Below are 27,530 nucleotides of genomic sequence, written 5' to 3'. Positions count from 1 at the left end.
TCAGCTCTAGCCACTGAAAAGAAATAAGAGGAGAAATCCGACCAATTACAAAAGCTGGTCAGTCTGACATCATGTTGCCTGAATTCATTACTATTTATGAGCTTACCCAGTTGCACTGGGTTAAGGATACTGATAGCCATGCTCTCATGGCTAGCTGTTAGCCAATCAGAGTCAAGCAGTTAAATATTAATGAGAACTGGCAAAAATCAAGAGTCTCCTGTAGGCCTTCTATACCACGCTAGAATGGCTTGAAACAAGGTAACCAAGGCATTTTTCCATAAAAAAATGTTACAGAGTCCATGGTAAAAGAGACGTTAGACTTAGACTTCTCTTTATTGATCCTTTTGGGATGACTCCCGCATCATTTGTTACCACAAACAAATGAAATATGTGTGGCAGGGAACCTTTAAAGTTATCTCATATTATCACAGACACATGTTATCACATATTTCTATGTGACAGTAGCTGACAGTCAGCTAAAACTAGTTTTAATAATTGATGCTAGAGTGCCTTAATATGAGAAATGAGAGATATGGGGGATCTCTAAATGAAATGCCAAGAGTCAACATTCTGTCCCAAATGATGCTACGAACAGTTTTGCTTCAGTTTCTTTGTTAAACTATTTGCGTCCAAACTGCTGTTTTACTATTTCTGTCTTTCATATGTTACCGTAATCATGAAAGCTGAGTGACCTTGCAAAGAGCACAGGATGTATCCCTGAGGGCTGAGCGCATAATGTGGAGGAGATGCCGGGCCAGACCACAGATAAGAAAAAAAGCTACTGATTGCCTGAACCACATGATTAACTTGACTCCCAACTCCGTTAATAAAGACACGGCTGTGAATAATCTTCAGTCATTTGCTGTACTTATGCTGAAGTGCTGTAAACTGACTCTACTTGCTGCAAGTAAACAAACTTTTAGGAGAACTCCAGTGATTTTGATTTTTTGATAAATAATTATCCCAACAGTCCCTAAGCTCTGTGGTGCAGAATTCACTCGGATATGGAAAAACTCTGTGGTGTTGATGGTACTGACCAGAGGCAGCAGCAGGGGGTAGAAGTGTGTGGAGGTGCAGCAGGTGTCCATGCTGAGCACCCTGCAGCGCTGCTGCAGCCGCTGGTGGATGGAGCTCCTCAGGCCCGGCAGCAGCACCTCGCTCTTCCTCAGACTGTTGATGTAAACAGGAAGTGCTCGCAGGTACTGAGGGAGGACCAGCTACGCACACACACACACACACACACACACACCCACACACACACACACACACACACACACACACACACACACGGTCAAAAATGTTTAAATTAACTCATGCTGTTGTTCTGCACAGTGAATTTGAAGATACACGGGGATATAAGAAGAAAAAGATGGGTAAAACCTTGGTTTGTAATGTGAAAATGAATACAGGTGTAGGCCTGGAAAGAAAACACTAAATAAATAAAGGACTAAAGTTAAGACCAATAATTTGTCATTCAGATTTTTCTCTACAATAGCTGAAACAATATTTACACAATATTTACATTGAGAACAATACATTCTAATGTTTTTAACCTTTTCTACTTCCAGAAAAACGTGAAACTATGATGTGTATTTTATGTTTCCAAACCTCACCTGTCCAGCAGACACTGAAGCAGAGCAGCAGTGTTTGCGATAGGCCGCCAACGCTTCTGTCACCTCCATCTGCAGTTCCTCCCTCAGCTCCTGTAGAGGGCGCTCCAACACGGCACAGTAAACTGCACAGAAAACACCACAACACAAATTAATGACGACCTTTTTAAGAATTACTGTGAACAAATCATACCGTAGCTATACCATAATTAATAAGGCATCGTCTTAAAGCTTCTAATACTTGTCTACTTCTAATTCCTATTTTACAAAGTCACGAGTCAGATTTAGAGGTGGATCTACTGGGCTGTTGTCTAACTAAACAGAAAGGATTTTAAATAATGAAAAATCTTTGTGTATTTATAAAAAAATGCTGTGCATTTATTTTTAAGAAAGGAGATAATATGTCAGATTAGAGGTAACATATTTGTTTACAGATTGCATAATAAAGGCATCAATAGTAATTTGACATTGGCAAATTAATGTTGAAAAGGGCTGAATTCATCACTTAATTACATAATATTGATACTTTGCAAAATTGTGCCCATAAAATAACAGAGAGGCCAGTGGAGAGTAGTTTATTTATTTCCAAGCATTCGCGCTATTTTGTCTACATATCAATTTACTAATTACAACAAAGAAGGCTGATGTTAGTAAGCATTGCATTTATATTTTTAACAGTATAATAACTTATATGCACTTATATCCAGTACAAGATCCTTACTTTTTTTGCAGTAGAAGGTTAGCAGTGTTTGGGCCTGGTACTGACGGAAAGTGTCCTGTAGGTGGCGAGAGCATCGCAGGGTCAGAGTGTGAACCCTGGTCCTCCTGTCTCCTGTCTGGGTGCTGTAAGACAACACCGTCTGACAAACAGGAGGGAAGGAAGGAGGATTACTCTGTAGTCAAACTGCAAATCATAGGGTATCAACAGATTGCAGTCTGCAGTGAGTGACTGTTTTATTAAAAGGTGCTCTAAGCGATGTCAGGCATTATAAAGGCTACAACATTTGTTGTCACATACAGCAAACATCTCCTCATTATCCGCTAGCTGCCTGTCCCCTGAACACACTGTAAAAACAAAAAAAATACACAGTATTTGTAGACAGCCCCGGCTCCTCAAACGGCAACAAAAACTGCGCCAACCTGCACCACAAAACATAAAGTGTTCCAGCCAATAACCGACAAGAAGGATTAAGAAGGATTTGGGGAGGCTACAGGCCGGACCGGTGTGCTGTTTTGTCTCCCTCCGTCCCATCTTTCCTCTCTGTTTTTGTCTGTTTTTCCTCTTCTATTTTTTATCTGGCCCTGGAACGTGTTCTCCGTCTCTCTGTATCGTTTGTTCCTTAAATATATAAAAATAAATAAAAATGTTATCACAAAAAATAAGGATTTGGGGGTGGGGGTTGGTGCCGGGAGGGGGAGGGGCGAGCTAGCCTGCGTTTTGTTCGACAATACTTCGAACGTCAACAAGAAGTGACATCCCCTAACATCGCTTAGCACACCTTTAAGGTCTGATAAAAGTAAAAAGTCTGTGGTGGCAGAGTTGTCCTCTTGTTTACAAAATTATATACAAAAAATGTATTAATTCAGTTACAATTCAACTAACAGATTTGGATGATAAAAAGACAACAGAATGTGAGAGGTGTGTAAATGTAACCCATTTCTGATCTGAATTGATGACCATGAACATAAACCCACCTGTATGGTTACACCTCTTGTCTCATCCAGAGCTCTGCTGTGTGCGAGCTCCATAGCCAGCGTTGTCCTCCAATCGAGAGTCGCCATGGGGACCTGGCTGGGGCTTGGCCCAGGGATGAAAAGTCCATAACAGCCAGACACACGCATATCTGGTGAGAAAGGTTCAAATAGTGGAATCAATGGTATAAATGCGTATAGAAACTAAAACTACCGTGGCCCGTTTGGCTCAGTTGGTAGAGCCGGCGCCCATATACATAGAGTTTTATGCCTTGACGCAGAGGTCCAGGGTTTAAGTCAGACCTTTGACAAATAATCTTTAAAAACAAAGACAACCATAACCCTTGTGTTGTCTTCCCATCCACCATGTTGCCCTTCCGAGTCAAAATTGAAAATGACCTTTTTCTTGCGCTTTCATGATGTTTTATTCTTTATTATATATTTTATATATTTATCCTTTTTATTTTTCCAATTTCTTTTAATTTATTTTTTTATTCATGGTCAATAAACTTAATTAAACCTATTTTTTTTGTTATAAAAAGCAAAAATCATGAATTATTTTGACTAATAGTTAAGATCAGAAGATGTTTGGATCAGGATAGTGTTTTAAAACCATTATAAAAGATGTTTTTCAAATGCTAGAAAATTGAATAAAATCATGTATTTTACCTGTGAAGAATGTTGTATGGGTTCCATACAACATTCATACATGCATCCATCTTATTTTTGGTCAGTTAGGTTAAAAGAAACCTATATATTAATCAATGATACACACTAATATAACCATTCCACTAATGCCACAAAAAATGTATTCTGGGGGATCTGCATAATATTATCAAAAGTAAAAAAAAAGTATTTCTTTCACTATATATAGTCACAAAAAAGGTAATTATTAACAACTAGATTGCTGATAATACACCTACAGAGAAAGAATAGGTTACTCAACCATAAAAATTATTAAGTTAAAAAAGATTTCCTTTAAACTGCAAGATAATGAGATGGAATATGCTGAAACAGGGACACGAGTTGAAGCATTCTCATTCATTATAGTCACTTAGTTGAAATTTGAGGAAAATGAAAAAGGTAAATATGATTTTGTGTGAGGGTGCACAGATCATAGGGCTATGGTTTTGAATTGTGAATTTGTTAAGTGTTTGTTTGGTTTGATATTATGGACACAATGTATGTATGTATGTATGTATGTATGTATGTATGTATGTATGTATATATAGATGTAATTTATTTAGCTGGAATACAATAATAAATAAAAAGAAACCTCTCACCTTTGCTGACAAAAATCCTGAGCTCAGCCTTGTAGCCGGTGTCCGTGTCTACAATGCTCTTTAGATCAGTGCGGAAACGCTCTCTGTCCAATTCTCCCTGTAGTGGGAATTTAAAAAAAACAGTCTAAAATGGAACCTCCTCCTCAAAACACAACTAAAAACATTACGTGCGCGTTGCTCAATCTGCCGCTTCAAAGTGATAATAGCTGAATAATTTGCCATATTTTTGGTATAGGTAAACAGCGCAATTTTTACTTTGTGCTAAGTTAACTGGCTGCTGACTGTAGCCTTACATTTAACAGTCAAAAAAATTAAAGTGGTAGCAATCTTCTCATCCAACTCTAGGCAAGAAAGCAAATAAAAGATAAAAGATCACAACAGATTTTTTCACTCTAAGGAGTTAATTGCGTGCCATTGGGTGGAGCTGTTATATGTGATATACCTGGAGGTGGCTGTAGGTGTACAGAGCTCCACCTGTTAGATATGGTATGTGCCCTGGCCAAGCCCCGCCCACGTCCTGCTGGGAGAGGACAAACATGTGAACGCCGCAGCCCTGACTGACGCACTCCTTGGCCAATGAGATGGCTGGCTCTGATGGCTGAAAGATGGACTGGGAAGAACACAGGAGGAGGAAATTAATGTAAACATGCAACCATGAAACCCTCTTCATTCTTGTACACAATGTTCCTGTTGCTTTATCCTCACACACCGCCAACTGTGTGTTAGTGTTACGTACCTTTGATTTGTTGGAGCCAAAGAACCCTGAGGATAAGCTTGTGTGTTCCATCTCTATCAGAGGGGCAGTATGGAAGATCAGCAGCTTGCCGGGACAACACAGGGCCTAAAAACAATAGCGAAGTTTATGAGAGAGAATGCTGTTAATGTGGTAACATCTCTTTACATTAAGAAGTTGACAAAATATAACAAAAAATTATAATATTACAAAAGAAATTCCATCAAAACCCATCTGAGCCTACTGACCTGCAGTACCGCTAGCCCTGTTTTGACAGGCAGTTCCATGGGAACTCCACTCGAGTCATCACACTCTGAACTAAACTGAGGAATAAGCTGTAACACACTAGACACAAAAAACAGAGAGATTGATTAATGCCAAAGAATACCAAAGAAATGAAATTACTTTCAGCAAAGCAGCAAAAATGTCACTTTCATTTGCAGGGAATTATTTCTTACTTCATGGGCAGACAACATTTTCTGGAAGTGACAATACTAAACACCTCCTTTATATATGGTCAAAAGATGTCAACCAACAGTACAAAGTCACTTGCTTCATAAAAACCAGCACATGAACTAGCACCTTTTGTAGACTGTGGGTTCTATCTTGCTCCTGGCGCGGCGCAAAGCCTGACGCACGTGTCTTTGCTATTTTAAGACCGACGCAGTTGTTAATTTCCTGTCACGCACCCACGCTGCTAAAATTGCAAATGCACCTTCGCCCATCTTCGGACCCATGGGCGTGCTGGTCTTACAGGGAAGTGTGTTCAGGTGAATTCTTTGTGTATTTCTATCTTGCAGCAGCGGAATGGGATAGTGCCATTGGCCAACAAAAACCTGTTCTAAATAGCGCAACATTTCCTTGTTATTTTAACAGCACGCGCCTAGGCTCGTGCACAGCGCATGCACATGATGCTTGGTACACACAGGGAAGCGCAGGCTGCGCAAAAGAACACAAAATGCAAAAGATTTATAAAAAGGATATTACAGTGCAAATCCCCTGTCATAATAGCAATGCGCCAAAGTACAAACAAATGCTCCTGGCGCGCAAACCCTTTTTTCCTGCCGTCAAACTAGCAAAAGTGGATTTGGACATGCCCTAAATGCACCTGTGCCATGAGCTTCACGCTGTACGGTTGGATCAGTAAAATAGGGCCATATAGTATATATATATAAAAACTGTATAAGGTGTCCTCGTCTAGTAAACCACTGCCCAATTTGCTGCTCACTATACTTTTTAAACTAAAATCTAAAAGACAGAGCTGAGCTTGTCAGATTTAGGTTGGCTTTGTAAAGCTCATACATGAACATTTAATTACAATACCACTTATAAGAGTGATGTATGAAACTATGAGCAGAATCATGTGCACAATGTAGTACTTCTACTATTTTAGATTCAGCATACAGACTAAAAATGCAAAACTTATCTGACAAAATACAATGGTCAACACATGTGTTACCTGTCGATACTGTCTAGACAGTCTTTCAAGGACACCAGAAGCCCCTCCCTCACGGGTAGCTGCAGGTCATCTGTCTCTGTGATGACCAGCATGTGTGGGCGGGACAGGGCGGGGCTGAGATCGTACAGGTGGATCCTACTGTCATACGTCATCAAACCAACACGGATGTCTGACGAGGCATCGGCGTCTTCCCTACACAAAGAAGATACATTTTTAAAGACTGACGACTGGAAACGGGAGCATGGATCATCGTTCCCATTTTCCCAGTAAGCATTGGGATACGATGAACAGGCTGTGAAAAGCCTGTGTGTGTGTGTGTGTGTGTGTGTGTGTGTGTGTGTGTGTGTGTGTGTGTGTATGTGTGTGTGTGTGTGTGTATGTGTGTTAGAGCCCGACCATTAATGGATTTTTAAGGCCGATAACAATACAAATATTTGATGATTAAAAATCTGATATGCCGATATATCGGCCAATATTTATATATATTTGAATCCAGAAATGCGGAATAAAATATAAACAGATTTCTCTAACATTAGTTATTTGTAGTTATTTATAAGTCCTCACTCAAATAATATGATAATACAGTTTAAAAATGAACATGAGTGTTGTCAACAGGGATGTTGCAGAGCGCCCTCTGGTGGACAAACTATACAACGCCAACACTCATAACATGGCTGAAGGGTGTTTTGTCCGTTTTTATTTTATTTTTTAAATATTTATTTATCAGAATCATTTATCAGAATGAATATTTAAAAAATAAATAAAAGCCTAATATTGGCCGATAAATCAGTAGGGCTCTAGTGTGTGCGTGTGTGTGCGTGCATATAGTTAGGAGGTAGAGTGTTTTACCTCTTTAGAGAGGTGAGCAAAGTAAGTATTTGTTGTGTTGCAAACGCCAAATGTCCTCCTCTCACCGCTGACGTGGACACATCTATGGCTAGAAGCAGTGCAGCAGGTTCACCCTGAGATAAAGTACAACAGTTTACACACACACAGCATCCTTCCCCGCAAAAATACACAAAATGTCCTCTACGAATGATATCAGGTTGCAGAAATCCTCACAATTAGGGGTGTCCCATTTAAAACTAATGGCCCAAACTTTTTATATTTTTGATGTTTAAGCATTCTGTATTAGTAAGTGAAACATTCTCCATACACATTATCCAGACTGCCGCTTCCCATCACACACACAGATGCCCACATTTGAAAAACAGCGGTTAACGATAACTAAAAAACAGCAAACAAAACTAACAATTGTAGAATGTGAAACTAACCTTCTGTGAATTAAGTATCTCGTATGACCCCATACTGAGTTCTGGTCTCTTGTCTTTATCCACCCGAACCCCCTCCACCCCTTTGGTGGGCTGGTAGTGTTGCCACGGCACTGAGACACAAAAGAGGAGAGAAAAATGGATGCTGCGTGCAAAGGAAGCAGCAAATTAAGGAAAGTACCATCAAGGGAAGGTGCAGCAGTTCAACACATTGAAACAGCTTTGATTACGGACGTGGACCAGGAAATGATAGTACTACAACTGTACTGGAAGCACAGCTATCTCACAGGAATAACACTGAACTTTAACTAGAGTTTGGGCATAATCATTACCTGCATTCTTAGACACTCAATGTTTAACCTTACCTTCACAGAGTTTACCACAGAAGGGGCAGTAAAACCTCTGACCACAGTCCTGCCAGCCCATCGCATGGCACATGGCGGCTCCGCAACCACCACAACCCGTAAGACACTCTGGCTCTTTGCACACTGGCAGGGGCTTCTAGGGGCAACAAACACGCACACATTCACATTGTCTATATCTCCATGCGAACATCTCTCCTAGATATTGTGTGTTTTACTACTAGTAAACACTAAGTCCTTGTTTTGTTAATGTTGTAATTTTTCCTATGTATTTTTAATAGATTATGAATATGCAAAACTAGAATATGCAAACTAGCTCAAAACTGACCTCGCCCGCATTTTGTTTTACCAGAGGGGTAACCAGAGCTCCCAGTGGCAGCCGGCTGAGCAGGGCAGTCTGACCGTCACAGGGCACACAGTACGAGGCGGAGCGGATGGCAAACGGACTCGCGTTACCTAAAAGTTTAACAGAGATAAGGTGAGGAATGACAGGAAGGCTGGACTGCCAAGTGCAGTGAAACTCAAAATGGAGACAGGAAGAGCTGCAGAGGGACACTGACACATTAACAAATCTAAATATTAATCGTTTTACCCATGTCTGGTTTACCTCTACCAATAATGCATGTAATCATTTTTCAAAGTGCTTAAAGTGCACAAAAGAACACAAATTGCTTACATATCAGCCATATTGGCGCAGTGTTAAAGGGGTGCTATGCAGTTTTGGCCATTTCTTTGCAGGTTTCTCTATAAAGCTCCTATTACAGCTTTGGAATAGATACTTGGCAGCTCTGATGTTTACTTGTGCCTGACTCCTCTTTCTTTGTTCCACCAACAATGCTTTCCTAATTTTCTGCTTTTTTTCCCCCCCCGGCTCAGCCATGACAATAGTGTGAAAAACTCCATTGCTACCTTGTTAGCCGCTTCCTGAATGGGCATATGTGTGCATCTGTGAAGCAATTACATCGTGAGACCTGATATCACGTAATACTTCCTGATGCTGAGGCCAGCGACTCGCTGGCCAAAAGTTGCAAGGGTGGTTTTTCTGCTCACAGGCGCTGGGTGGGCGCTAGAATGACATTCAACATTCAACTCGAAGAAAAAAGTCACATGACCATTCCAATGACTCGGAAGCTGTTCAGTTAAGTTAAATTAAGCTAAAAAAAAGTATGTCAATGTTTAAGTATGTCATCTGGACCCATAGCACTGGATGAAATCCATTTTAAGTTGTACATCTCTGTGACACAGATGCAGACAGAGTTGTGTGCGTTTACCCTTGTCCTCTATGATACAGGAAGTAGTTGCCAGAGGAGGAAGACGGGAAAAAGGCTCGGAGACGAAGACCTTGCCCTCCCACTCTGCCCTGTCCTCTGCAATCACCTTCACCTGACGCAGACAGAGTATGACAAAGGTGTAACCTTTCAATCAGCAAGAGTAAGATAACCTTTGACTTTATATTTAGAGGCAGGCTCTATAGAGGCATGATCTATATTAATACAATATATATAATGTAGGTAATCTCTTTGTTTAAGGAAACAGCATATTAGTAGTTTTTTGTATTTCTAGTTAAAACTGCCAAGCTGCATATTAGAAATCACTAATACAAGTACTGGACTGTTACTTTCCACTGGAAACAGCAATACACATCGCCGGCACCCGTCAATTGATGTTATGCTTGGTGATGCCGTGAATGTGTGTCATAACTAAGGGTAAAAGCCTGAAAAAGTCTTTTATTGTCAGGGGAGCTGCAGATTTCAGCCAAGACAATATGTGAAGGGAGAGAATTAAAGAACTTACAACACTAGGCAGGAGCTCCGGGTCCAGGCCATAACGAGACTCAGAGTTAGGAGACTGAAGAAAGAGAGAATGAATTCAATACATTATTTGAGCACACAGACATGTTTTTGGTAAGATTTCTTTTTCCCAGACTGTATATTCAATACAATATGCAGCAATATTCAGTCTTGAAAGCCTTTGACTCTAAATAGATAGAAAATGCATGTTCAAACTATTTAGCTCTGAGGCTAAATGGAACATATCTACAAATTGACACTGTTACCTTAGATACATTGTCATGCACTAAAATAACAAGAACACATAACTGAACAATTGTAAGTGTAATTGCAAGGTACACGGTCAGTTACTGTTTTAACAACACATTTGAGGATTTCAACTTGGAACCTGGGAAACCGTGATTAGCACATCTCTTTATTTTATGATAGTTTATAAGCCAAATGATAATTCGGTGAATTGAGAAAAAGGTGTTTTAAAGCTGTATCTGTATTTTCCCCACCTGTGGCGTGATGTTCCTGTCCTGTGCAGCCACATTGGGTACAAACTCGTTTATTGTTCCTTAAGCAGAAAACAGAGAAGTTACGCAATGGAGGAAAGATCCAGACTACTATATTATTATTAGAGTATTATATTCTGAATTAAGTGGGCTGTTTTCATTCAGACTGCAACACTTGTTTGAGAGACTTAAAGCTGGACTTTGATGGCTGTAGTATACACCCTGGATGATGGTGATAACCTGTGGGAGGCTCTGCATCATACATGTAAGCATGTCATACCCATTCCAAATGAACTTACCTCTTGAGTGTGCTGCAGGTGTCCACTGAGGCTGTTGTTGGATGGGAGAGGTGGGCGAGGCAAGACTGTGTGGGTATCCAACAGAGGATTCAGCATTTGGACTCTCAAATGCAGGCTGAGGTGTATATTGTGGGCTCTGGTTTGCACCAAATGATGGAGGGCTAATGGGAAGATATTTTTGATGCGGTGACTGAGGTCCATTCAGTGAACCCTGCTGTGTGCGTGGAGGCTGGAAAGGGGAAGATATTCCTTGGAAAGGGCTGTAAGGAGAGTAAAATGGCATTTGTTGGAGCTTGCAAGGTGGCATCCCTTCCTTAATAAGAGGGAGAGAACAAGGAGGTATGTTTCTCCCTTGACTTGCTGCTGAAACCATGGATGAAACATGAGCATCAGGAATGGTTCGCTGCTCACTCTGGTCCTCATTATCAGCATAAAGCATGCTTCCGTATGAAAAGGCGGGGGAGTCGCTCTGGCAGCTGTGGTCGGATGCCTGCAGGTGCTCATAGCAAGGGTGCTCATAGCAAGGTCTCTGGTCAGAAGGTGAGCTCAGGCTAAGGTGCTGAAAGCTGGGCAGAGGGTTGCAGGAGGGTCCTTGAGGTGAAGCTGGGGACCAGCCGTTCTGTCCCGCCCACGGCTGACAGGGTGTCTGGCTCTGTTTGGCTGTGGGGACATCCATCATTCTCCATAACCATCACTGATAGGTGTGTTTCTCATTGGAGGCGGGATTAAGCTGGGCAACACAGTCGTGCAAAATTGATGATCAGGGACAGGTAACATAATATACATCCATGGGATAGGGTCGTGATGTAATTCTCAGCTGTCCCCTCAGACAGGCCAACATGTCTTACTGACAGTTAATGCAGATAGCTATAGACTAACGTTACAATTGCAGCTAATAACAAGCACAACTTTTTTTTTTTTTACAATAACCGTTAGCTACATATTTTCAAACAATGTAGCGCTAGCAGTTGATCTAACTAGCCCATGATACTACAACGTATGGTTATAAAAAGCATAAGCTGGCCAAATGTTTAATTTGAGTAATGTGCTAACGTTAGCTAATAAGCCCGCAACACAGAGGTGTTCTCGTTGATGCCTGGACAACAACCTTATTTTAAGTCATGAAATATTAGATACCTTTGGACATCAACGGAAACAGGAGGCTTTCCGTGCAAGGGTTCGTCCCTGCCTTTACCGTTAGCTTCTTTAGTCCCCCATCTTCGGTGGAAGCGAAACCCTTCATTGAGGCTAAAATTATTTTTTTGCTCCGCTTTTCATCAAAATGTAATTAAATTTAAAATTGTTCCATATTTACTCATGGATGGATTAAGAGAAGAACTTCAAATTTTTTAGCCACACACAACCGGCTACATTCATAAACCTGCCTTTGCTGCAATGTTAGCGTCAACACAGTGGTTCCGTGGTTTCCTTTCAAAATACAAGCCTGTGAAGCAATACTTGATTAGGATTAAAAAATGTAATTTAAACAGCTATAGACTATCATAGCAGTAGCCTATATGATTTATCCCGAGTTTATTCGATGCGTGCATGTATGCATTGTTGGACACGATTGAAGAATATTTACAGTACAATTTTTAGGTATTGTAGCCTACTTAGTTTCTTTCATGCTATTTTATAGTGGGCTACTAATATTTAATTACACTTCGTTTCGGAAAACAAATTGTGTAACTTTAACCCCACTACAGCTATAGTTTTCAGATTAAGATTTAACACAGAAAACCTGAGTTCATGAAATTATAGTGTTAACAATGACTACCTAACTACCCAACATACTTCACTTTGACAGGGTACAGTTATTTTTAAAGTCAATGAGTAGGCATGAAACATAGAAAATGTTGTTAAGTGTTGCTAATACTTGTAGGACTACTTCTTCTACCACTGCTTATAAGATTGCTATTCATACATACAAGGACAAAGATACAATTGGCCTGACAGTGTGGCACAAACCAATGAAAAAACCTGTATCCATTATTTTAGTGCAATACAGTTAACTTGTGTTTTTGTTCAAACATAAATTACTATAATATTATTCTTGGCCCTTTATTGTTTTCAAGGAGTTATACAAAGTTGAACAAGATACAGTATACCAAGGAGAAAAAAATACATGATCAGATAACGTGGTCACAGAAGTTAACTTAAAGCTCCGAAAACATAGTACAGTATTTACTCATCAACTAATTAGACAAATTATTTGGCAGTATGCATGAGCCATCTCTGTCTAATAAAATGTATAAAAACACCTCAGTGAAAGATAGAATCATCCACAATAATAATAATTAATAATTAATTAGACATTTATTCTTGGGCATCCTGATGATGTAAACGCTCACAATGTTGCATAAGAGACACAGATGGAGAATAGTCTCGCATTGCCAGACCTTCCTCCACAGTGCCATGGAGGAGAGTCTGGCTAGTCCACACAACATTCTTGAATCCTGGTTCATTGACAATTCTTTAAACCAATCACAATCGTCTTAACCGGCGCTAAGCTCGGGCCGCAGGTACAATGCCTCTGCAAAATAGCCTAGATAAGGAACTTGTTTTGGTGGAACATGTGCACGTAGGAAGGTGCCATATGGAATTAAAATGGCTGTCGTGAGCGAGATGAGAATAAGAGCTTAGAACGCCAACACAAAGAAATCAGAAGGTGAAGGGCATCTGCCTGAAAACACAAAACCTCCGGCGGCAACGGAACAATCCGAGAAAAAAAATTGTCAATATAAACTAGATGGAGACTGACTGAAAGACAAAGAGTAACAGAGAAAGGTAAAGAATAATAAAAAATGTCCTATTTATAAAGACCTCTGCTGTGGTTCCACTTGATTATTATTCAGGGTGCTTCTAGGATACTTTCTACCAAATTTGGGAAAGATTGGCCATTAGGGGGCGCTATGATCAACATTCATTCGTTTTGGCCGATAACTCGATTTAAATGGTAAATTTGCTATTGCAGTGTCTAGGTAGCTTTGGAAGTTCCGCTTTGTCTTTTCAGGGCAGTGATTCTGTTTCTGACGTAGTCCTTTACACCTTTCCATGAACGGGTCCTCAGTGCTTCTGGCTCGGCCTCAAGACACTGAATGCAGTCGCTCTTCTGAGGCACCTTGTGTCCTTTAATTAATGCCATCATGTGTCTTTCGACAGCAAGAATCTCTGCTTCCTCCCATTTCTGTTTTCCATTTCCATTATTTTGGGAGCCTGCGTGCAAAAATAGAGAAATGAGTGAAGTTCTGCCATCATTAAATAACCCCAGAACACTAAAAAATCCTTAAAATCCCAACTAGACAGATTTCAGTCATCACAGGAACTCTTAGTACTCATTTGTTGTCAAAGACTCCAAATTCGCACTGTCCATATTTTCATGTTCTGACATCAAATTTAAGCTTGGACAATGAGGTGGACAATAAATAAGCACTCACAGAGATACTTTGCATTGGCTGCCCTTTGATTGTTTTGTGATTAAAGAATTTTAGGTATAGTGTCCCACAATTTCAAAAAACAAGTGGATAGAATGAGGATTTCATCAACATTACTACCTTTTTTGCCCGACTTGACAGATTTTTTTGACACAGTCATGTTGGTGCGTGTTGCTGCTCCACGTGTTTGTTCATGATGATCTGTTCGTCCATAGCATAACAGAAAAAAAAAAAAATAGATAAAACTGACAGATAAAACAGTGTGGCTGGTTATCCAGATACTGAGCTAAATCTTTTCTTTGTCGTGTACAGCTAACATTTCAGGCTTTTCACACAGCACCGTACCACAGACTGACCTCTTTTCTAAACCTCATTTAATCCTGCATAAAACTGTAAAACTTCACTCTAGTAGTTTCGATTTTACAATTGGAAATTATTTAAAAAATGAAATAAAGAAAAAAAAATCTTACCATCAGAGTCCATTTCCACATCATCCAGCTGCATGCTGCTGTCCTCTCGGAGGCTTTGAACTTTATTATTGGGGCCTAAAATTTGGTTGGCCTCATTTTCATCCAGGTTAATCATCTGTAGCATTGTTGTGTAATGCTTCTGGATCCTTGCGACTGTCAGGATTTCAGGGTCTTTAGCTCCACATGCTTTGACGTATGTGCGTATGCAAGCTGCCCCATTGTAGGCAGACGGTGAACGTGGTCGGCCAAACAGGAAGGGATTCTTACTGGGGACTCCACATGTCTCGCGGAGCTGTACGAGAAGCTCTAAAGCTGACACGAATGACGGTTTCAGTAAAACAGGGAGCATTCTCCCACATTGTCCTCGTATGTCCACTCTAGTGAAGAACCTGCACATTTTTTTTTCCAAACTTGAGGCGGATGGGTCCACGGCATCATGCGAGTTTGACTTTTTCCGGGACATGAAAGCCTTTAGTTGCACCGAAGATACCTCTCCGGCTTTTCGCCTGTTATAAAGTATAATCCGAGAAAGTATTACCCTGGCCAGAGCAGCATAGTTTTCTGCAGAGTTGCTGTCTCTGAGTTTTTTTTCAGCAAGAGAATGAACATTCTCCATGTGGAAATTCAGTAGCTTTACATCTTGAGCAAATGGCACCTTCTTCTTGGTGTTCAATTTTATGTCCCTGAGTGTTTTTAACGCACCTGCGGAAATCAGCTTGTTCCATTCTTTCTGGTACACAGAGAGGAAGTTTTGTGCAGACTCTGCCAGACTTTCATCGCCACATTTCTGTGCGTTGGCCTCAACAATACTACAGGTCTTCTGTAGGGAGTAGCCAAGTTTGATGGCAAGTGAAGGAATACTGTGTGTTTTGTTTTCTGGATCGTAGCCTGCCACAACATTCACTGCAGACACCACATGCGGGAAGCTTGACGGGAGAAAGAAGTCCTGTAGTTTCTCCAAAGGGGTTATTTTTCGAGCTTCGAGTACAAGTCTTGCTATTTGCCGAAGATTTTGTCTTATATAATCATGTTTCTTCGGATCAGATCCGTGCTTGTTAAAGAGGAGCTCGCCAAACTGCAAAATAACCTCGTCCTCCATGATAGCTTGTGTCACATCATCGTATGCCATATTTGACAGAACCTCCTTAAAACCATCACTTATGCCAAGTTCTCCATAAGTTTCAAGCACACAGTGAAATGCAAAACTCTTTCTTCTGGTCACCAATTCATTTTCCTTCTTATCTCTCTCTGGGCAAAACTTAATGTGTCTGTGCAAAGCTGTCTTTAGAAAAAGCCCTTGACAATAAAGACAATGAACAAAGTCTCTGGCTTTTTGAGTTGTATTCGGCCTTTTCCGGACAGCAAGTGTTCCCTTCCCTGTTTTCAAGACATCTTTATTATGAGCAAAGTTTCCTTGATTTGTTAATTTGTTCCAAATCTTTTGTCTTTCTCTGGAATGTTTGGGATACTGGAATGCAGCTGCAACCTCTGCTTTGTCACTGTGGATACTCTCTAGATGCCGCGACATTTTAGATACTGGCTTAGAGCAAAACAAACAATAGTTCCTCCTGTCATAAACACGGTGTGCTTTAGAACCTGAAATGGGCAACACTACAGTTTCGGAAGACTTCTTCCAGTTAATTACACGTATCTGTTTTGGAGGACTGGCTCCTTTTTCCTTAAACAAAAAACTTGCTGATTTAGCCCTTTTTTTCCCTGGCAAAGAGGGTTGTTCATCAGTAGGAGTCGAGGGTCTGCTGTGATTGGATTCATCGGAAGAGCCCCCGTCAGGGACATCAGAGATGTCACCATTTCTGGCGGGCAAGTAATCAGGATCACTGTCATCCTCTGAGTTGACTGAGGAATTTTCTATTTTCTAAAAAGAAAAAAAAATATTTAATGTAGAAATAAGGTCCCGAACAATCTGTGCTTGCAGCAAATTTAATCCTAGTGAGTGAGTATTTGTATCTAATATTTTAAATTTCCAAACTAAACAGTACCACACCTAATTTGAGAAAGAGATCATTTTAAAAAGATGTACAATTCATCTTTGTTTTACATTTACATTTTTTTAATTCAGTAATGGTTGTTATGTTTGTATTCAGGCATCGAGTTCAAAATCACAACTATTACTGAGTCTTGTTATACTTACAGAATAAAACTGCTCTGATGCTATGGAACTGGAAACCAGGTCCGGAAGTTCAATGTTTACGTAACTAATGTTGAAATTGTCAACATTCCCAAAATGTCCTTGCTCTGCTAAAATCTACATCATAACTGGCGGCTTTCATATTCTCAAAAAAAAAAAAACTACTACCAGAGTTTGAAGGCCAAACATTAAACACATTAATAAACAGGTAACTACCTCCGATTCTGCCGCTGACATTGGATCTTCTGGTGTATCACTGGTCTCACTTTGTTCATCACAGGAGACAGGTGATGAGGGATGCCACTGTGACTGAATATACAAATACATGACAATAAGACAAAGAAATTCTATGAAAAAACAGTTGTGCAACAGTAGTACCTTGACTATCATTTCATAATAGCCTATACTTTACAAACTAAAGGAGCATTCGTGCATGCAGAGCCAATCATTTGATGTGGAGCTACCTCTGACTTTGCTGCCGACTGCTGAACCTGCTGTGCATCACTTGTCGTAGTTTCTTCACATTGAGATGAATGATCCACTGATTGAGACTAAACGTGAAAACAATATACATGCAATTATATTTTTCCGTGCATCTAAATAAAACCAAAGGGTTGAGAAAGAGATCCTTTCAAAAATATGCACAGCCTCTAAAACATGCAACCTACCTGAGCAGCTGTGTGTGGAGACTGTCCTTCACTGCTGTCCTCTGGAGGTGTTGATTCCAGCTTCATTGGGGGGAAAAAAGTGAAATAAAAAAATAGTGTTTAGGAATTACAGGAGTTAAAGAAATGTACAATGAAAAAAAAGAATAAATAGTATTGACCTTAATTTGAAAAATTGCCTTAACACACTTACAAGTGCATCCAACTCTGCCAATTGTTGAAGTAGGTGGGCGCGCTGATGTAAAAGCTCCAAACGTTTCTCATTGCTGGCCTTAAAGCAGATCAAAATGAAAGAGTTAAAAAGGTATAATCAAAAGGTAATGGCCTCTTGTAAAACCCCACTGCTCTGTAACTCTTTGGGAAATGTCCACATGACAGCATGTAGCTAATGGGCAACATTCACTTAGTACACTAATGTGTACTATCAACTTCTGTAGGCACCGCTGGATGTCATCAAATATTTAAAACATGTACAACACCTTTGTTGTATTTGTGATAGTATGTACAAATAAAAGACCACCTAACAGCAAAACTTTATTCTGCAGTAAGTGTCTGTGTTGTTAATTGTCTCACCTGTGGACTAATGTTGCCCTCTTTCAAGGGATCTTTGTTAGGATGAGAAGCTGCATCAGGGACAGACTCGTTCACAGCTCCTGAGGAAAAAGACAGGTAAATTAGACAATGTGAGAGGAAGTTGGAGGCTTCGTCCCACAGTACTGTGATCTGAACTGCACCACTTGTTTCAACATGTGACTAATCTGTAGTATATTTAAATTGTGTCTCTCTTTTTTGAGTGATGAGGTGTTGCTGTTTCTCTAACGCTCTTGCTTGTCATAAAGCTGTTCATATTGCATTATAAGTTTTAATCAATCACTACAAACAATTTGTAACTCAGATAAGTTGCATTGTGTTGGCCAATGGTTTAAATCTTATAAACAACTGAACCTAATTGTGAATTTTTTTAACTAGTGAATTTTGTGACTGTTGAAGCACTATATGTAAAGCACTTAAATTATTTACTTTTAAAACCAACCATCTGAATGTGCTGTCGAGTTCAAGTTGTGCAATTTGAAAAGATGTATTTGCAGTACTGTTCAGATAAATAAAAAAATCTCAAGTCGCTCCAATTGGCTTGGTCAGATTTTCAGATTCAAAGATTCAGAATACCAAGGACAGGCAACACCAGTTTAAGAACTTAATACTCTGAACGCTTACTGCTGGAGTGTGATGAAGGTTTCCACTGACGCTGCTCCTGAGGGGGGGATGAGGCGTGGCTGTGAGTGCGCCCAGCGACACGAGCAAACTCCACATACGCTCCTTCAAAAGTAGCTTGAGATGCATTTACAAGTTGTCCACATGATGGCCGGCTAATGGGTTGACTTTGCAGTCTATCGGTTACTGGAGGTTGAAATGGTGCATTGTAAGAGTTGTGTGACAAGGGAAGTTTTTGGGGGCTACAAGGATGTGGAGCTTGGTTTGTTTGGTGAAGAGAGGGTATATGTTTTTCTTGGTTTGCATTCAGCAGCAATGATGACGTGTGAGGACTTTGCTGGGCGAAGGAAATAATGTGAGAGGCACTCGGGATGGCAAACTGTGTAGTGGATGACGGATTGTTGCAAATCTGAGAGTCTTTGTACAGATCAGAGTGATGAGGGTCATTTCTGGATGATATGGTGCCAAGGTCGCTCATACAGCTCTGATTGGACGCCTGCAGGTGGTCGTAGGAGGGTCTCTGTCTAGAAGACCTAAGGCTGAGACGCTGAGAGCTGGGCAGTGGGTTGAGGTGGGGTCCTTGAGTTGAAGCAGTTGACCAGCCATTTTGGCCCGCCCATGACTGACAGGGTATGTGGCTATTATTTGATGTCAGGTCATCCATCATTCTCCATTACCATCACCTTCTTGCTTGAGTCTTTTATTTCCTTGGAAACAGGGCCTAGAAGAGCAAAACCACATGCATACGTTATCACCAGGGTCACATCAATAACTTAGCTTTCACTGTTTGATCATTTGAATTTATTAAAAGGACTGGAGATGTAAAATTTCATTTTAGAGGGGGTTCTATTGCTCTATTTAGTGGAGAACAGTATGTATGCTTTATGCTAATACTAATAGGATATAGTGCAAGAGTCAATGTAACTTGATAATTAAGATAGCATAATGTAATATACAATTATGACATTATGTTAAAGTGAGGGAATGACAGTATAAGGTGCAGTGGTAATATAGATCATACTTTATAGTATAATACAACGATATAAGCGAATATAGAAGAGTACAGCAAACAAAATAAGTATTAAGTAAAGTAACGCTATTTAACATATATTTACATTTATACAATTTAACCGCAAAATGTCCCTTTAGCTGCTCAATCTAACCTTAGATAAATAACATTAACGTTAGCCCCTATACATATTTTTGGCAGCCTGATTTAGTCAATTAACAGTTTATGTGACTGAAGAAGGTCTAGGGTTAACGTTAGTGTTCGTGATACTAACTACATGTAGGATTTTTGTAGTTTGGGTTAACCTTGTCAGAAGAATTTATAAATGGTAACGTAACGTTTAATAACGTGCGTATTTATCCTACTCAAAATAACGTTTATACTTACAGTAGGGGATAGCCAGATATAACTAAAACATTGTAGTTATATGCACGCCTACTAAATGTACGTAACGCTAAGATAGCAAGTAGCTAGTGTGGTACCATTTCCAGTTTTTAGTTAGTTTAGCTAGCTAACTATAAAACGTTGCATTTATTAGCCAACGTTAACTGTTGGCATGGTTGGTTGTAAAATTCCGTATATGCGGCGAACTGACTAACGTTACTCCAAAACGAGCACGCTGAAAAAAACATGTATCTGAATGAAATACTACTATTTTCAGGCAGCTACAAAGAAGCCTAGGTTGTAACAGGAAAGAGCGGTTGTTGTTGATTAGCTACTTCCGGCTACTTCCGGCTACTTCCGGCTACTCCACGGCTCTTCGCTGTGACTTCATGATGGCTTTTCAGAATAAGGTCGTCATCGAAATATTTTCTTTTGTAAAGTCACATGACTGATTAACCGAAGGTAGCCTGTACAAATAAAATTAAATCAACGTATTCTCTGTGTGTGTCGGTATTCTCAAAATTAGAAACAGACATAAATCACTAAAAGATGGTTGGACTTTACCCTCCTACACCTTATCATTAATAATTTCACATGAAACAAACAAGCAGTAGCATTGCAGATGTTGTTGATATGCTTTGTAATTTGAAGTTGTAACAGAGTGTTGTTAGCCAGCCTCACTGAAGTGAGGCTGTAGGCTACTGAGGGAATTAATATGTTCACTAACGTTTTGTTTCTTAAACGTCTCAAATGTCTCTTGCCCCCCTCAAAAGCTACAGACTCAGAAATGGCACATCCTAAGAAAAGCTCATGGTTTGACTGGCTCTAGTGGCTGTAATTCTGCACTAAGGCTAAATTTTGGGAAATAGACTTCAAATATGGTATTAGGGGACAACGAAGACCTATATAAAAGCTTCCATAGAGCACCTTATTATGGGACCTTTAATACAAGGTCTGTCAGCCTGTCACAGAGTGAATTATTAGGGAGATGGTGTCTTCATTCAGTACAGTAAAAATGTATTTTACATCATCAGTAGCTAAGCAAAATACAAAAAAAATGTTGTCTTGTCATGTCTCGTAAAGGATACACTACGAGTACTTACTTTTTTAATATTATTTATATTATGGTTTAACTTCAATATCATCTATATTATGGTTACTTACTTTTGCTATATTATTTATTTACATATTATTCAATTTAATTTCACGTCACTTACTTACTGACATTGCAATATTTTTTGTATGGCCACCTCACTTTACTTTACAATACCTTTTCTTTAATGCCACTTTACAGTCATTCCATACTTTTTGCACATTATCTGTTGTTTGCCTTTGTTTGTTTGCTTGTTTGTTGGTTTTCTTTTTACTGTGTAAAACCGCTGCTGTAACAACCGAATTTCCCCATTGTGGGATGAATAAAGTGTTATCTAATCTAATCTAAAGACTGAACATTTCAACAGGCTAAATTACACTAAATCAGTTTCACACCTTTTTTTTTTAATTTTTAGCCAACAGGTAAAATGAGATCTACAAAGATAAGAAAGTAGAATATCTTCAGCTGTAAACTGTTTTATTATGTGTTATTGTGATTTTAGCTTCTAAAATAAAATCCCAGGAGTATGCATTAAAACTCCCCTGGAAAATACTTTTATATCAATTTATTTATATTTGTGTAGCCGTTACTCTTCCTGGAGTTCAGACGAAACCTAAAAACAAGAATAGCATGGTACGTATTTATTCATGAAAGCTATACAACATCATGAGAAAATTTAATTCAGGCATGCACAGAAGTTGTTATCAAAATGTACCTTTGAGTCATGTCAACGCTTTTGTCTGTTAAGGTAAAATTACCTGAAAACAACTGTGTGAACTTTTTCTTTAACCAACATGTTGCACAATAGTCAGTGAAAGGCATGTCAGTCACACAAAAATGCTGTACAAAGTTTAGATCAGCCGCCACCCAGAGACAAGAGCTGCACGGATTGTGAATCTAATGTATTACACCTTTCCAGTGTAAGTACAAAATTAATTATTGTCAATGCTGTCGCTCAACTTTTATTAACAGCAGAGTGTAAAACGCTAAACATAAGTATTTGTATTAGTCCTTCCGCCTTTCAGACGGCAGGTATTCTAGCATGTCCAGAACCCCAAACGTGTGTTTCACTGATGTGTCCCTTTGCAGAAGAAATGTTGTTAAGATACATGTACTGTACATATATGAGTGGACTCCTTTCACACCAGGGTACTGGAGGCAACATATTTAATCTTATAAAATATCATTTCAGGTTAAAAGTTGTAACATTTGTATGCTAGTATGAACTTATTCCTTAATTTTTCATCCTGCCGGACATCTAACAGTTCCTTTCAGTCAAAATCTTCTGATGTGTTCAAAAACATAAAGTTGTTGCTGAGGTTTCCGAGAATTTCCAAATGTGTTCAGTTGCTTAAGAGAGGCCATTCATCATGATCTGTCACGCTAGCACTCACTCTCTGAAGAATGCTTTATGAATAGCAGGTAAAACCGACAAGAGGCACAACCATCTTCAAATCTCTTGTATGCTCTATCTAACTATTTTAACAATGAACTTTAAAATCTTTTGGAAGAAGAGGAGAAAATCTACAGTAAACGTTAAAACCTTCCTGATCAAAGTACATTTAAAGTCACCCTGTTACCATTTTACCTCCACCCTGTTTTTATGATTTCAGTTTCACTTCAGAGATGAGCGGGTTGAGACTTGTAACACTGGTTGCACTGCTCTGCTCTCTTCCAACTGCTGATGGAGGAAAAGTCCTTGTTTTCCCTGTGGAGGGAAGCCACTGGGTCAACATGAAGGTCCTCATCCAGGAGCTCCATTCCAGAGGTCACCACATCACAGTGATCCGGCCCAAAACCAGCATGTTCATCAGGGCAGAGTCCCTTCACTACGAGTCATCTAGCCTGGACTGGAAGGAATTTGAAGCAGACTTCATGAATAATTTCACGACAAGAACGCTGCAGCTCCGTCGGGAGTTCCACACTTCAACTGCAGCGTATTTCAAAGCTCGAGAGGAGTTGATGATGATGATGCATCATGCTCACAAAACTGTGGTTAACCAAATGCAAGACATGTTTGAGGATGCTAAACTGATGCAATTATTCCAAGAAGCCAAGTATGATGTTGTTCTGACTGACCCCTGCTTCGGTGGAGGGGTACTTCTGGCTCATCAGCTGGGTCTGCCTCTGGTCTTCAACGTACGATGGACGATAATGGAAGATGGACATCACACAGTTGCCCCATCACCGCTCTCATATGTTCCCATACCAGGCCTTAAATTGACTGATAAGATGACTTTTTGGCAAAGGGTGTTAAATGTTTTATTGTCCTTAATGGTACGCAATAACTACAGGACAATCAAAGAATCTTATTACACACCATTTGTCCACCGTCACTTTGGTCCTAACGTCCACTATGATGAGCTTGTTCAGGCAGCAGATATTTGGTTGATGAGAACCGACTTTACCTTTGAGTTCCCTCGTCCCACAATGCCCAACGTTGTCTACATGGGCGGGTTTCAGTGTAAACCCTCCAAGCCTCTTCCTCAACATCTGGAAGACTTTGTCCAGAGCTCTGCTGAGCATGGAATCATTATTATGAGCTTGGGGACATTGGTGGGGACTCTTCCTGAGGATATAGCAGAACATGTGGCTGCAACCTTTGCCCAATTACCTCAGAAGGTCATCTGGAGGCATACTGGGAAGAGACCGTCCACCCTGGGCAACAACACCTTGCTGCTGGACTGGCTGCCCCAAAATGACCTCTTAGGACACCCAAAGACCAGAGTGTTTGTGGCCCACGGAGGCACCAACGGTCTTCAAGAGGCCATCTACCATGGCGTTCCCATCGTTGGCCTTCCTCTGATGTTTGACCAGGATGATAACCTGTTCAGGATGAGTGTGAGGGGCATTGCAAAGGTGCTGGAAATTGGCACACTGAACAAAGACAACTTCCTGGAGGCGGTGAAGGCGGTGCTTTATGAGCCGTCCTACAGGGAGAACGTGCAGCAGCTCTCCAGGCTGCACAGAGACCAGCCCATGAAGCCTCTGGACCGAGCCATGTTCTGGATCGAGTTTGTCATGAGACACAAGGGTGCTGCACACTTAAGGACTAATTCTTATAAAATGTCCTGGATTCAGTACCACTCCATTGATGTTATCGCACTGTTGGTAGTGTTGGTTATGATGATGTCACTGATTTGCATTTTAACAGTTAAATGTTTGTGGTGTAAAGTGTGTGGTGGGAGGAAAGCAAAATTGGACTAATACAAATACTTATGTTGCTCTGCATGTACTTCTGTTATGTTTTTTATAGCAGTACATTTTTTCTCCAACACCAGCAGAAAAGGAAAAAACGGGAGAAGCAGAGAAGGAAGAACGGAAATGAAAGTTGCACAAAATGAAACGTGTTTAAATTTAGTTTTTAGAACAACTGAGGTTTGATGGTGATGGTTCAGCAGCACAGAATAAATATCGCCCCCTTACAGTAAGAGCTGAAAAGACTCATGTCCAAGCTATAATTTAATCTGAAAAATGTCTTTGAGATGATTTGACTAAAACAACAACATCAAGAGCCACAGCAGTGATACCCTGGAGGGGAAATACGGTGTATTTGTCTGTCTTTTGCTGTTTTGTATTGTGCTATGGACCATTTTGTTTTGTGTCCTGAATAACACATCAAGAAAGAAAGAAAGAAAGGAATGTCTGACAAACAGAATGGGATTTCTGTGAAGTAAATGTATTGAAAGCAGAATATGTCAGAAACTGCAAAGAGGTGCTACCTGTGTAGCAAACAATAATAGGCATGTCAATAAGTGGCAGAACTCCCCCCAAAAAATGTAGTGTTCAGAATGAGCAGGCAGTGGACTTTATCTCCATCTTGTGGCATTTACGGGAAGTAAAATGTGTCCATGCAATCACCTAGTGTTTACATACTGTACATTTAATAATGTTGATGACATTATGAACAAGTTGTCCTTGAAAACGGCATTAAGTAGATTACATAATTAATCAAATATAACAGTTAAAATGTTTCTTAAACAATGTTGCATTTTTGAAAATGCTTATTCATCTCTACACCCTTCATACATTGTGTTAGGATTACAGTCCTGCTGGGTCTTTGGTGTTTTTTGCCCCCAACATCTCCTTCCAGGCAGCAATGGTCATGTTTAAGGTTAAGGTCTAGGGTTAGCTGCCTGGAAGACAACGTTGGAGGCAAAAACACCATCGAGCATCCTGCTGACAGACTCAACTTGTTCAAAAAACAGATCTTTTGTAAAAAATCTTAAATGCAAATCATTTTAGACCCCCATCAATACATTTCTGTGTATACAACCCTAAGTACTCCCTCTCTTAAGTCAAGCTGCCTTCTATAACAGACTTGAGCATCAACACACTGTTACAAATTGTTTGTTTTTATATGAGATTATAATGATGCGGTTTTAGAAGTTTTAGAAGGGTAAAGTTGAACAATCTTTGTGTAATGGCCAATTCGGATATATACGGTTGTTATGTGTGTAGTGTGTGTGCGATAGGTCTGCGTGAATGGTTTGTTTGTTACGTCACCTGCGCACCTGTGTATGGGTGCCAATTGGAGATTAGAAAGGGAAATACAGGTGACGGGTAAGAGGAATCTGGATCCAGGAAGCCACACAGTTTTTCAACCTCTGCTGTGTGAGAGTAGTGTTTTTAGATCTCGTCGTTCTCAGCCTTTAATCATTCAAGTCAGTCTTTTTGTATGTGCTTTTACCTAAAATGTTGTAAACCTGTAAAATGTACAATAAAGGATTAACCGTACGACGACGCCGGACCTCTTTATTTGCACAAGCAGGAGTTGGAAAGGGCTTCAGATTTCATCCAGTGGCATTATTTGTGGACGGATTGCCACTACACTTTGCTTCTAATTTTGAGAACACACATGCTTTACTCTTTACATATTTCAGCTATTAAGCATCCATCAGGGTGGCATGAGGTTTACTCAGATTTCTTTGTACACAGTCAATCAATTAGAAAATGTAATTTAATTTAATCCATAAATGTAAAGTTGAAATAGTTTTAATTAGGAATTGTTGTTTTGGAAATAAAGGAAACAAGATTTAACCGTTATAACTGCTTTTCGTGATTTGATGATTATATTTTTGTCAAAGTCACACAAAGAAAATGGATACAACCTCTTACACAAATGTCTGAAAAAAATATGCTAGGGATTAAATTACACATCATGTGATGCATGATCCATTTAACATACATTTTACAAAGATGTAGATTTTTAAATAACAAAAAAATATTAAACTAAATTGTACTGCTTGTATTTTCTTTATGTTGATCAGAAACTGGACATTTACAATTCCTGTTACTGACCATGTAAACACAACATGTTGATTAAACTTTACACAACTTTCTAGAAAGCTTCATCACTGATGAATATTAAGATGACATCTATTTATACATTTTTGCTTAACATAATATAACTAAATCTTTAATGGATTAACAGACAGAACGTATTTTATTACACGGAACCACTGAGACTCTGAGTGTAAAATGTAAAACACTGAAATTCAAACGTGAACACACAACTAAAATAACTCATCAGGAGATCCAGATAGCTTAAAAACTTAAACTGATATTTGTTGATGATAAAAGTTCACACAACTGGAAACAAAGTATTTGGTATAGTGGATGCAGTATATGTTATATTGTGGTCTGTTTAAACACAAGATGCTGATAACCCAGTTCATTTATAAATTATAATCCATAAAGTTGAATTGATTAAAGAAAGTTTAAAACCAGATGATTTAATCTCTTTTCAGTATTTCTTAGATATATGTGTTGATCTGTGTTAATAGTATATGTTAAACCTTATTTAACTTGATTTTCCAATGTGATGACAGACTTTTTTCATTCATGAGGACAATACACATTAATTGACATTTCTGTAAATGTGCCGGTGTTAGCCAACTGGCTTATTTTCAACTGTCTTCCATTGTTATCTAGCATACGTGTCTTTATGGTGGGAGGAAACTGGAGCACCCAGGGGAAGTCAACGTAAACACGGGAAAAAACACGCAAACTTCACACAGAAAGGCCCTGCTCGGACAAGGACGAGGATTGAACTTTGCCAGAACTGGGGATTGACCTCTGCAGTGCTCTACATCGACAAGCAGATCCAGAATATTGG

General features: G+C 39.6%; 4 protein-coding genes and 1 long non-coding RNA gene across 9 annotated transcripts in view; 2 read left to right on the top strand and 3 right to left on the bottom strand.

Moving 5' to 3' along the window:
* The window catches only part of si:dkey-13n15.2 (protein transport protein Sec24C), a 16,266-nt gene extending 3,863 nt beyond the window's left edge, over window positions 1–12,403 (bottom strand). The window contains exons 1-18 of one of the 3 annotated variants that reach the window (XR_004331977.1): window positions 12,134–12,403; window positions 10,997–11,726; window positions 10,701–10,759; window positions 10,205–10,258; window positions 9,682–9,793; window positions 8,739–8,866; window positions 8,414–8,549; window positions 8,052–8,161; window positions 7,627–7,739; window positions 6,778–6,969; window positions 5,567–5,663; window positions 5,322–5,426; window positions 5,028–5,195; window positions 4,586–4,682; window positions 3,306–3,454; window positions 2,332–2,470; window positions 1,614–1,735; window positions 1,032–1,217 (exon numbers count right to left, since the gene is read on the bottom strand). Coding sequence is in view for 2 of the 3 variants with exons in the window: in XM_032515929.1 (XP_032371820.1) it covers window positions 1,038–1,217; window positions 1,614–1,735; window positions 2,332–2,470; window positions 3,306–3,454; window positions 4,586–4,682; window positions 5,028–5,195; window positions 5,322–5,426; window positions 5,567–5,663; window positions 6,778–6,969; window positions 7,627–7,739; window positions 8,052–8,161; window positions 8,414–8,549; window positions 8,739–8,866; window positions 9,682–9,793; window positions 10,205–10,258; window positions 10,701–10,759; window positions 10,997–11,675 (2,640 nt within the window). In the remaining variant the exon portion in view is untranslated. The remainder of the gene's footprint in view (window positions 1–1,031; window positions 1,218–1,613; window positions 1,736–2,331; window positions 2,471–3,305; window positions 3,455–4,585; window positions 4,683–5,027; window positions 5,196–5,321; window positions 5,427–5,566; window positions 5,664–6,777; window positions 6,970–7,626; window positions 7,740–8,051; window positions 8,162–8,413; window positions 8,550–8,738; window positions 8,867–9,681; window positions 9,794–10,204; window positions 10,259–10,700; window positions 10,760–10,996; window positions 11,727–12,133) is intronic. The other 2 variants (XM_032515929.1, XM_032515930.1) reach the window with 2 other exon arrangements.
* On the top strand, window positions 635–13,227 carry LOC116689400 (uncharacterized). Its single transcript, XR_004331979.1, has 3 exons — window positions 635–737; window positions 1,047–1,055; window positions 13,216–13,227. It is a non-coding gene; the product is annotated as an uncharacterized LOC116689400 (long non-coding RNA).
* On the bottom strand, window positions 13,042–20,645 carry LOC116689395 (uncharacterized). Of its 3 annotated transcripts, XM_032515928.1 has the most exons (12): window positions 20,323–20,645; window positions 18,930–19,647; window positions 18,288–18,367; window positions 17,908–17,985; window positions 17,718–17,777; window positions 17,514–17,600; window positions 17,266–17,358; window positions 14,901–16,776; window positions 14,551–14,631; window positions 13,952–14,212; window positions 13,820–13,843; window positions 13,042–13,760 (listed from the first exon to the last, which is right to left on the bottom strand). In XM_032515928.1, exons 2-10 carry the CDS (start codon window positions 19,591–19,593, stop codon window positions 13,974–13,976), a joined length of 3,258 nt encoding a protein of 1,085 aa, XP_032371819.1. In that variant the 5' UTR covers window positions 19,594–19,647; window positions 20,323–20,645; the 3' UTR covers window positions 13,042–13,760; window positions 13,820–13,843; window positions 13,952–13,973. The 3 variants fall into 3 exon arrangements, with proteins under 3 accessions (XP_032371819.1, XP_032371818.1, XP_032371817.1); XM_032515927.1 differs by having other exon boundaries at window positions 13,042–13,843; XM_032515926.1 differs by having other exon boundaries at window positions 13,042–14,212.
* Window positions 20,646–22,168: 1,523 nt separating this feature from the next.
* On the top strand, window positions 22,169–25,052 carry LOC116689398 (UDP-glucuronosyltransferase 2C1). Its single transcript, XM_032515931.1, has 2 exons — window positions 22,169–22,332; window positions 23,026–25,052. The coding sequence occupies exons 1-2, from the start codon at window positions 22,313–22,315 to the stop codon at window positions 24,617–24,619; spliced, it is 1,614 nt and encodes a 537-aa protein (XP_032371822.1). The 5' UTR covers window positions 22,169–22,312; the 3' UTR covers window positions 24,620–25,052.
* A 2,204-nt stretch (window positions 25,053–27,256) lies between these two features.
* Window positions 27,257–27,530, bottom strand: part of LOC116689399 (nuclear factor 7, brain-like) — a 1,958-nt gene continuing 1,684 nt past the window's right edge. Inside the window, 1 exon segment of the mRNA XM_032515932.1 lies at window positions 27,257–27,530. This exon segment is cut by the window's right edge and continues 612 nt beyond it. The gene's annotated coding sequence lies outside the window, so the exon portion shown is untranslated.

Source organism: Etheostoma spectabile, chromosome 5 (assembly GCF_008692095.1).
Source record: "Etheostoma spectabile isolate EspeVRDwgs_2016 chromosome 5, UIUC_Espe_1.0, whole genome shotgun sequence".
Classification (NCBI taxonomy): Eukaryota; Metazoa; Chordata; class Actinopteri; order Perciformes; family Percidae; genus Etheostoma; species Etheostoma spectabile.
This window is presented reverse-complemented; position numbering and strand designations above follow the sequence as displayed.

Coding starts and splice junctions, on each gene's coding strand:
- LOC116689395 (XM_032515926.1), bottom strand. CDS start 19,593: ATGATGGATGACCTGACATCAAATAATAGCCACATACCCTGTCAGTCA. Junction 17,359..17,513: donor AGTCGGCAGCAAAGTCAGAG/GTAGCTCCACAT, acceptor TTGTATATTCAG/TCACAGTGGCATCCCTCATC. Junction 14,632..14,900: donor TGTGGAAATGGACTCTGATG/GTAAGATTTTTT, acceptor ATGGACGAACAG/ATCATCATGAACAAACACGT.
- LOC116689398 (XM_032515931.1), top strand. CDS start 22,313: ATGTATTACACCTTTCCAGT. Junction 22,333..23,025: donor ATGTATTACACCTTTCCAGT/GTAAGTACAAAA, acceptor TTATGATTTCAG/TTTCACTTCAGAGATGAGCG.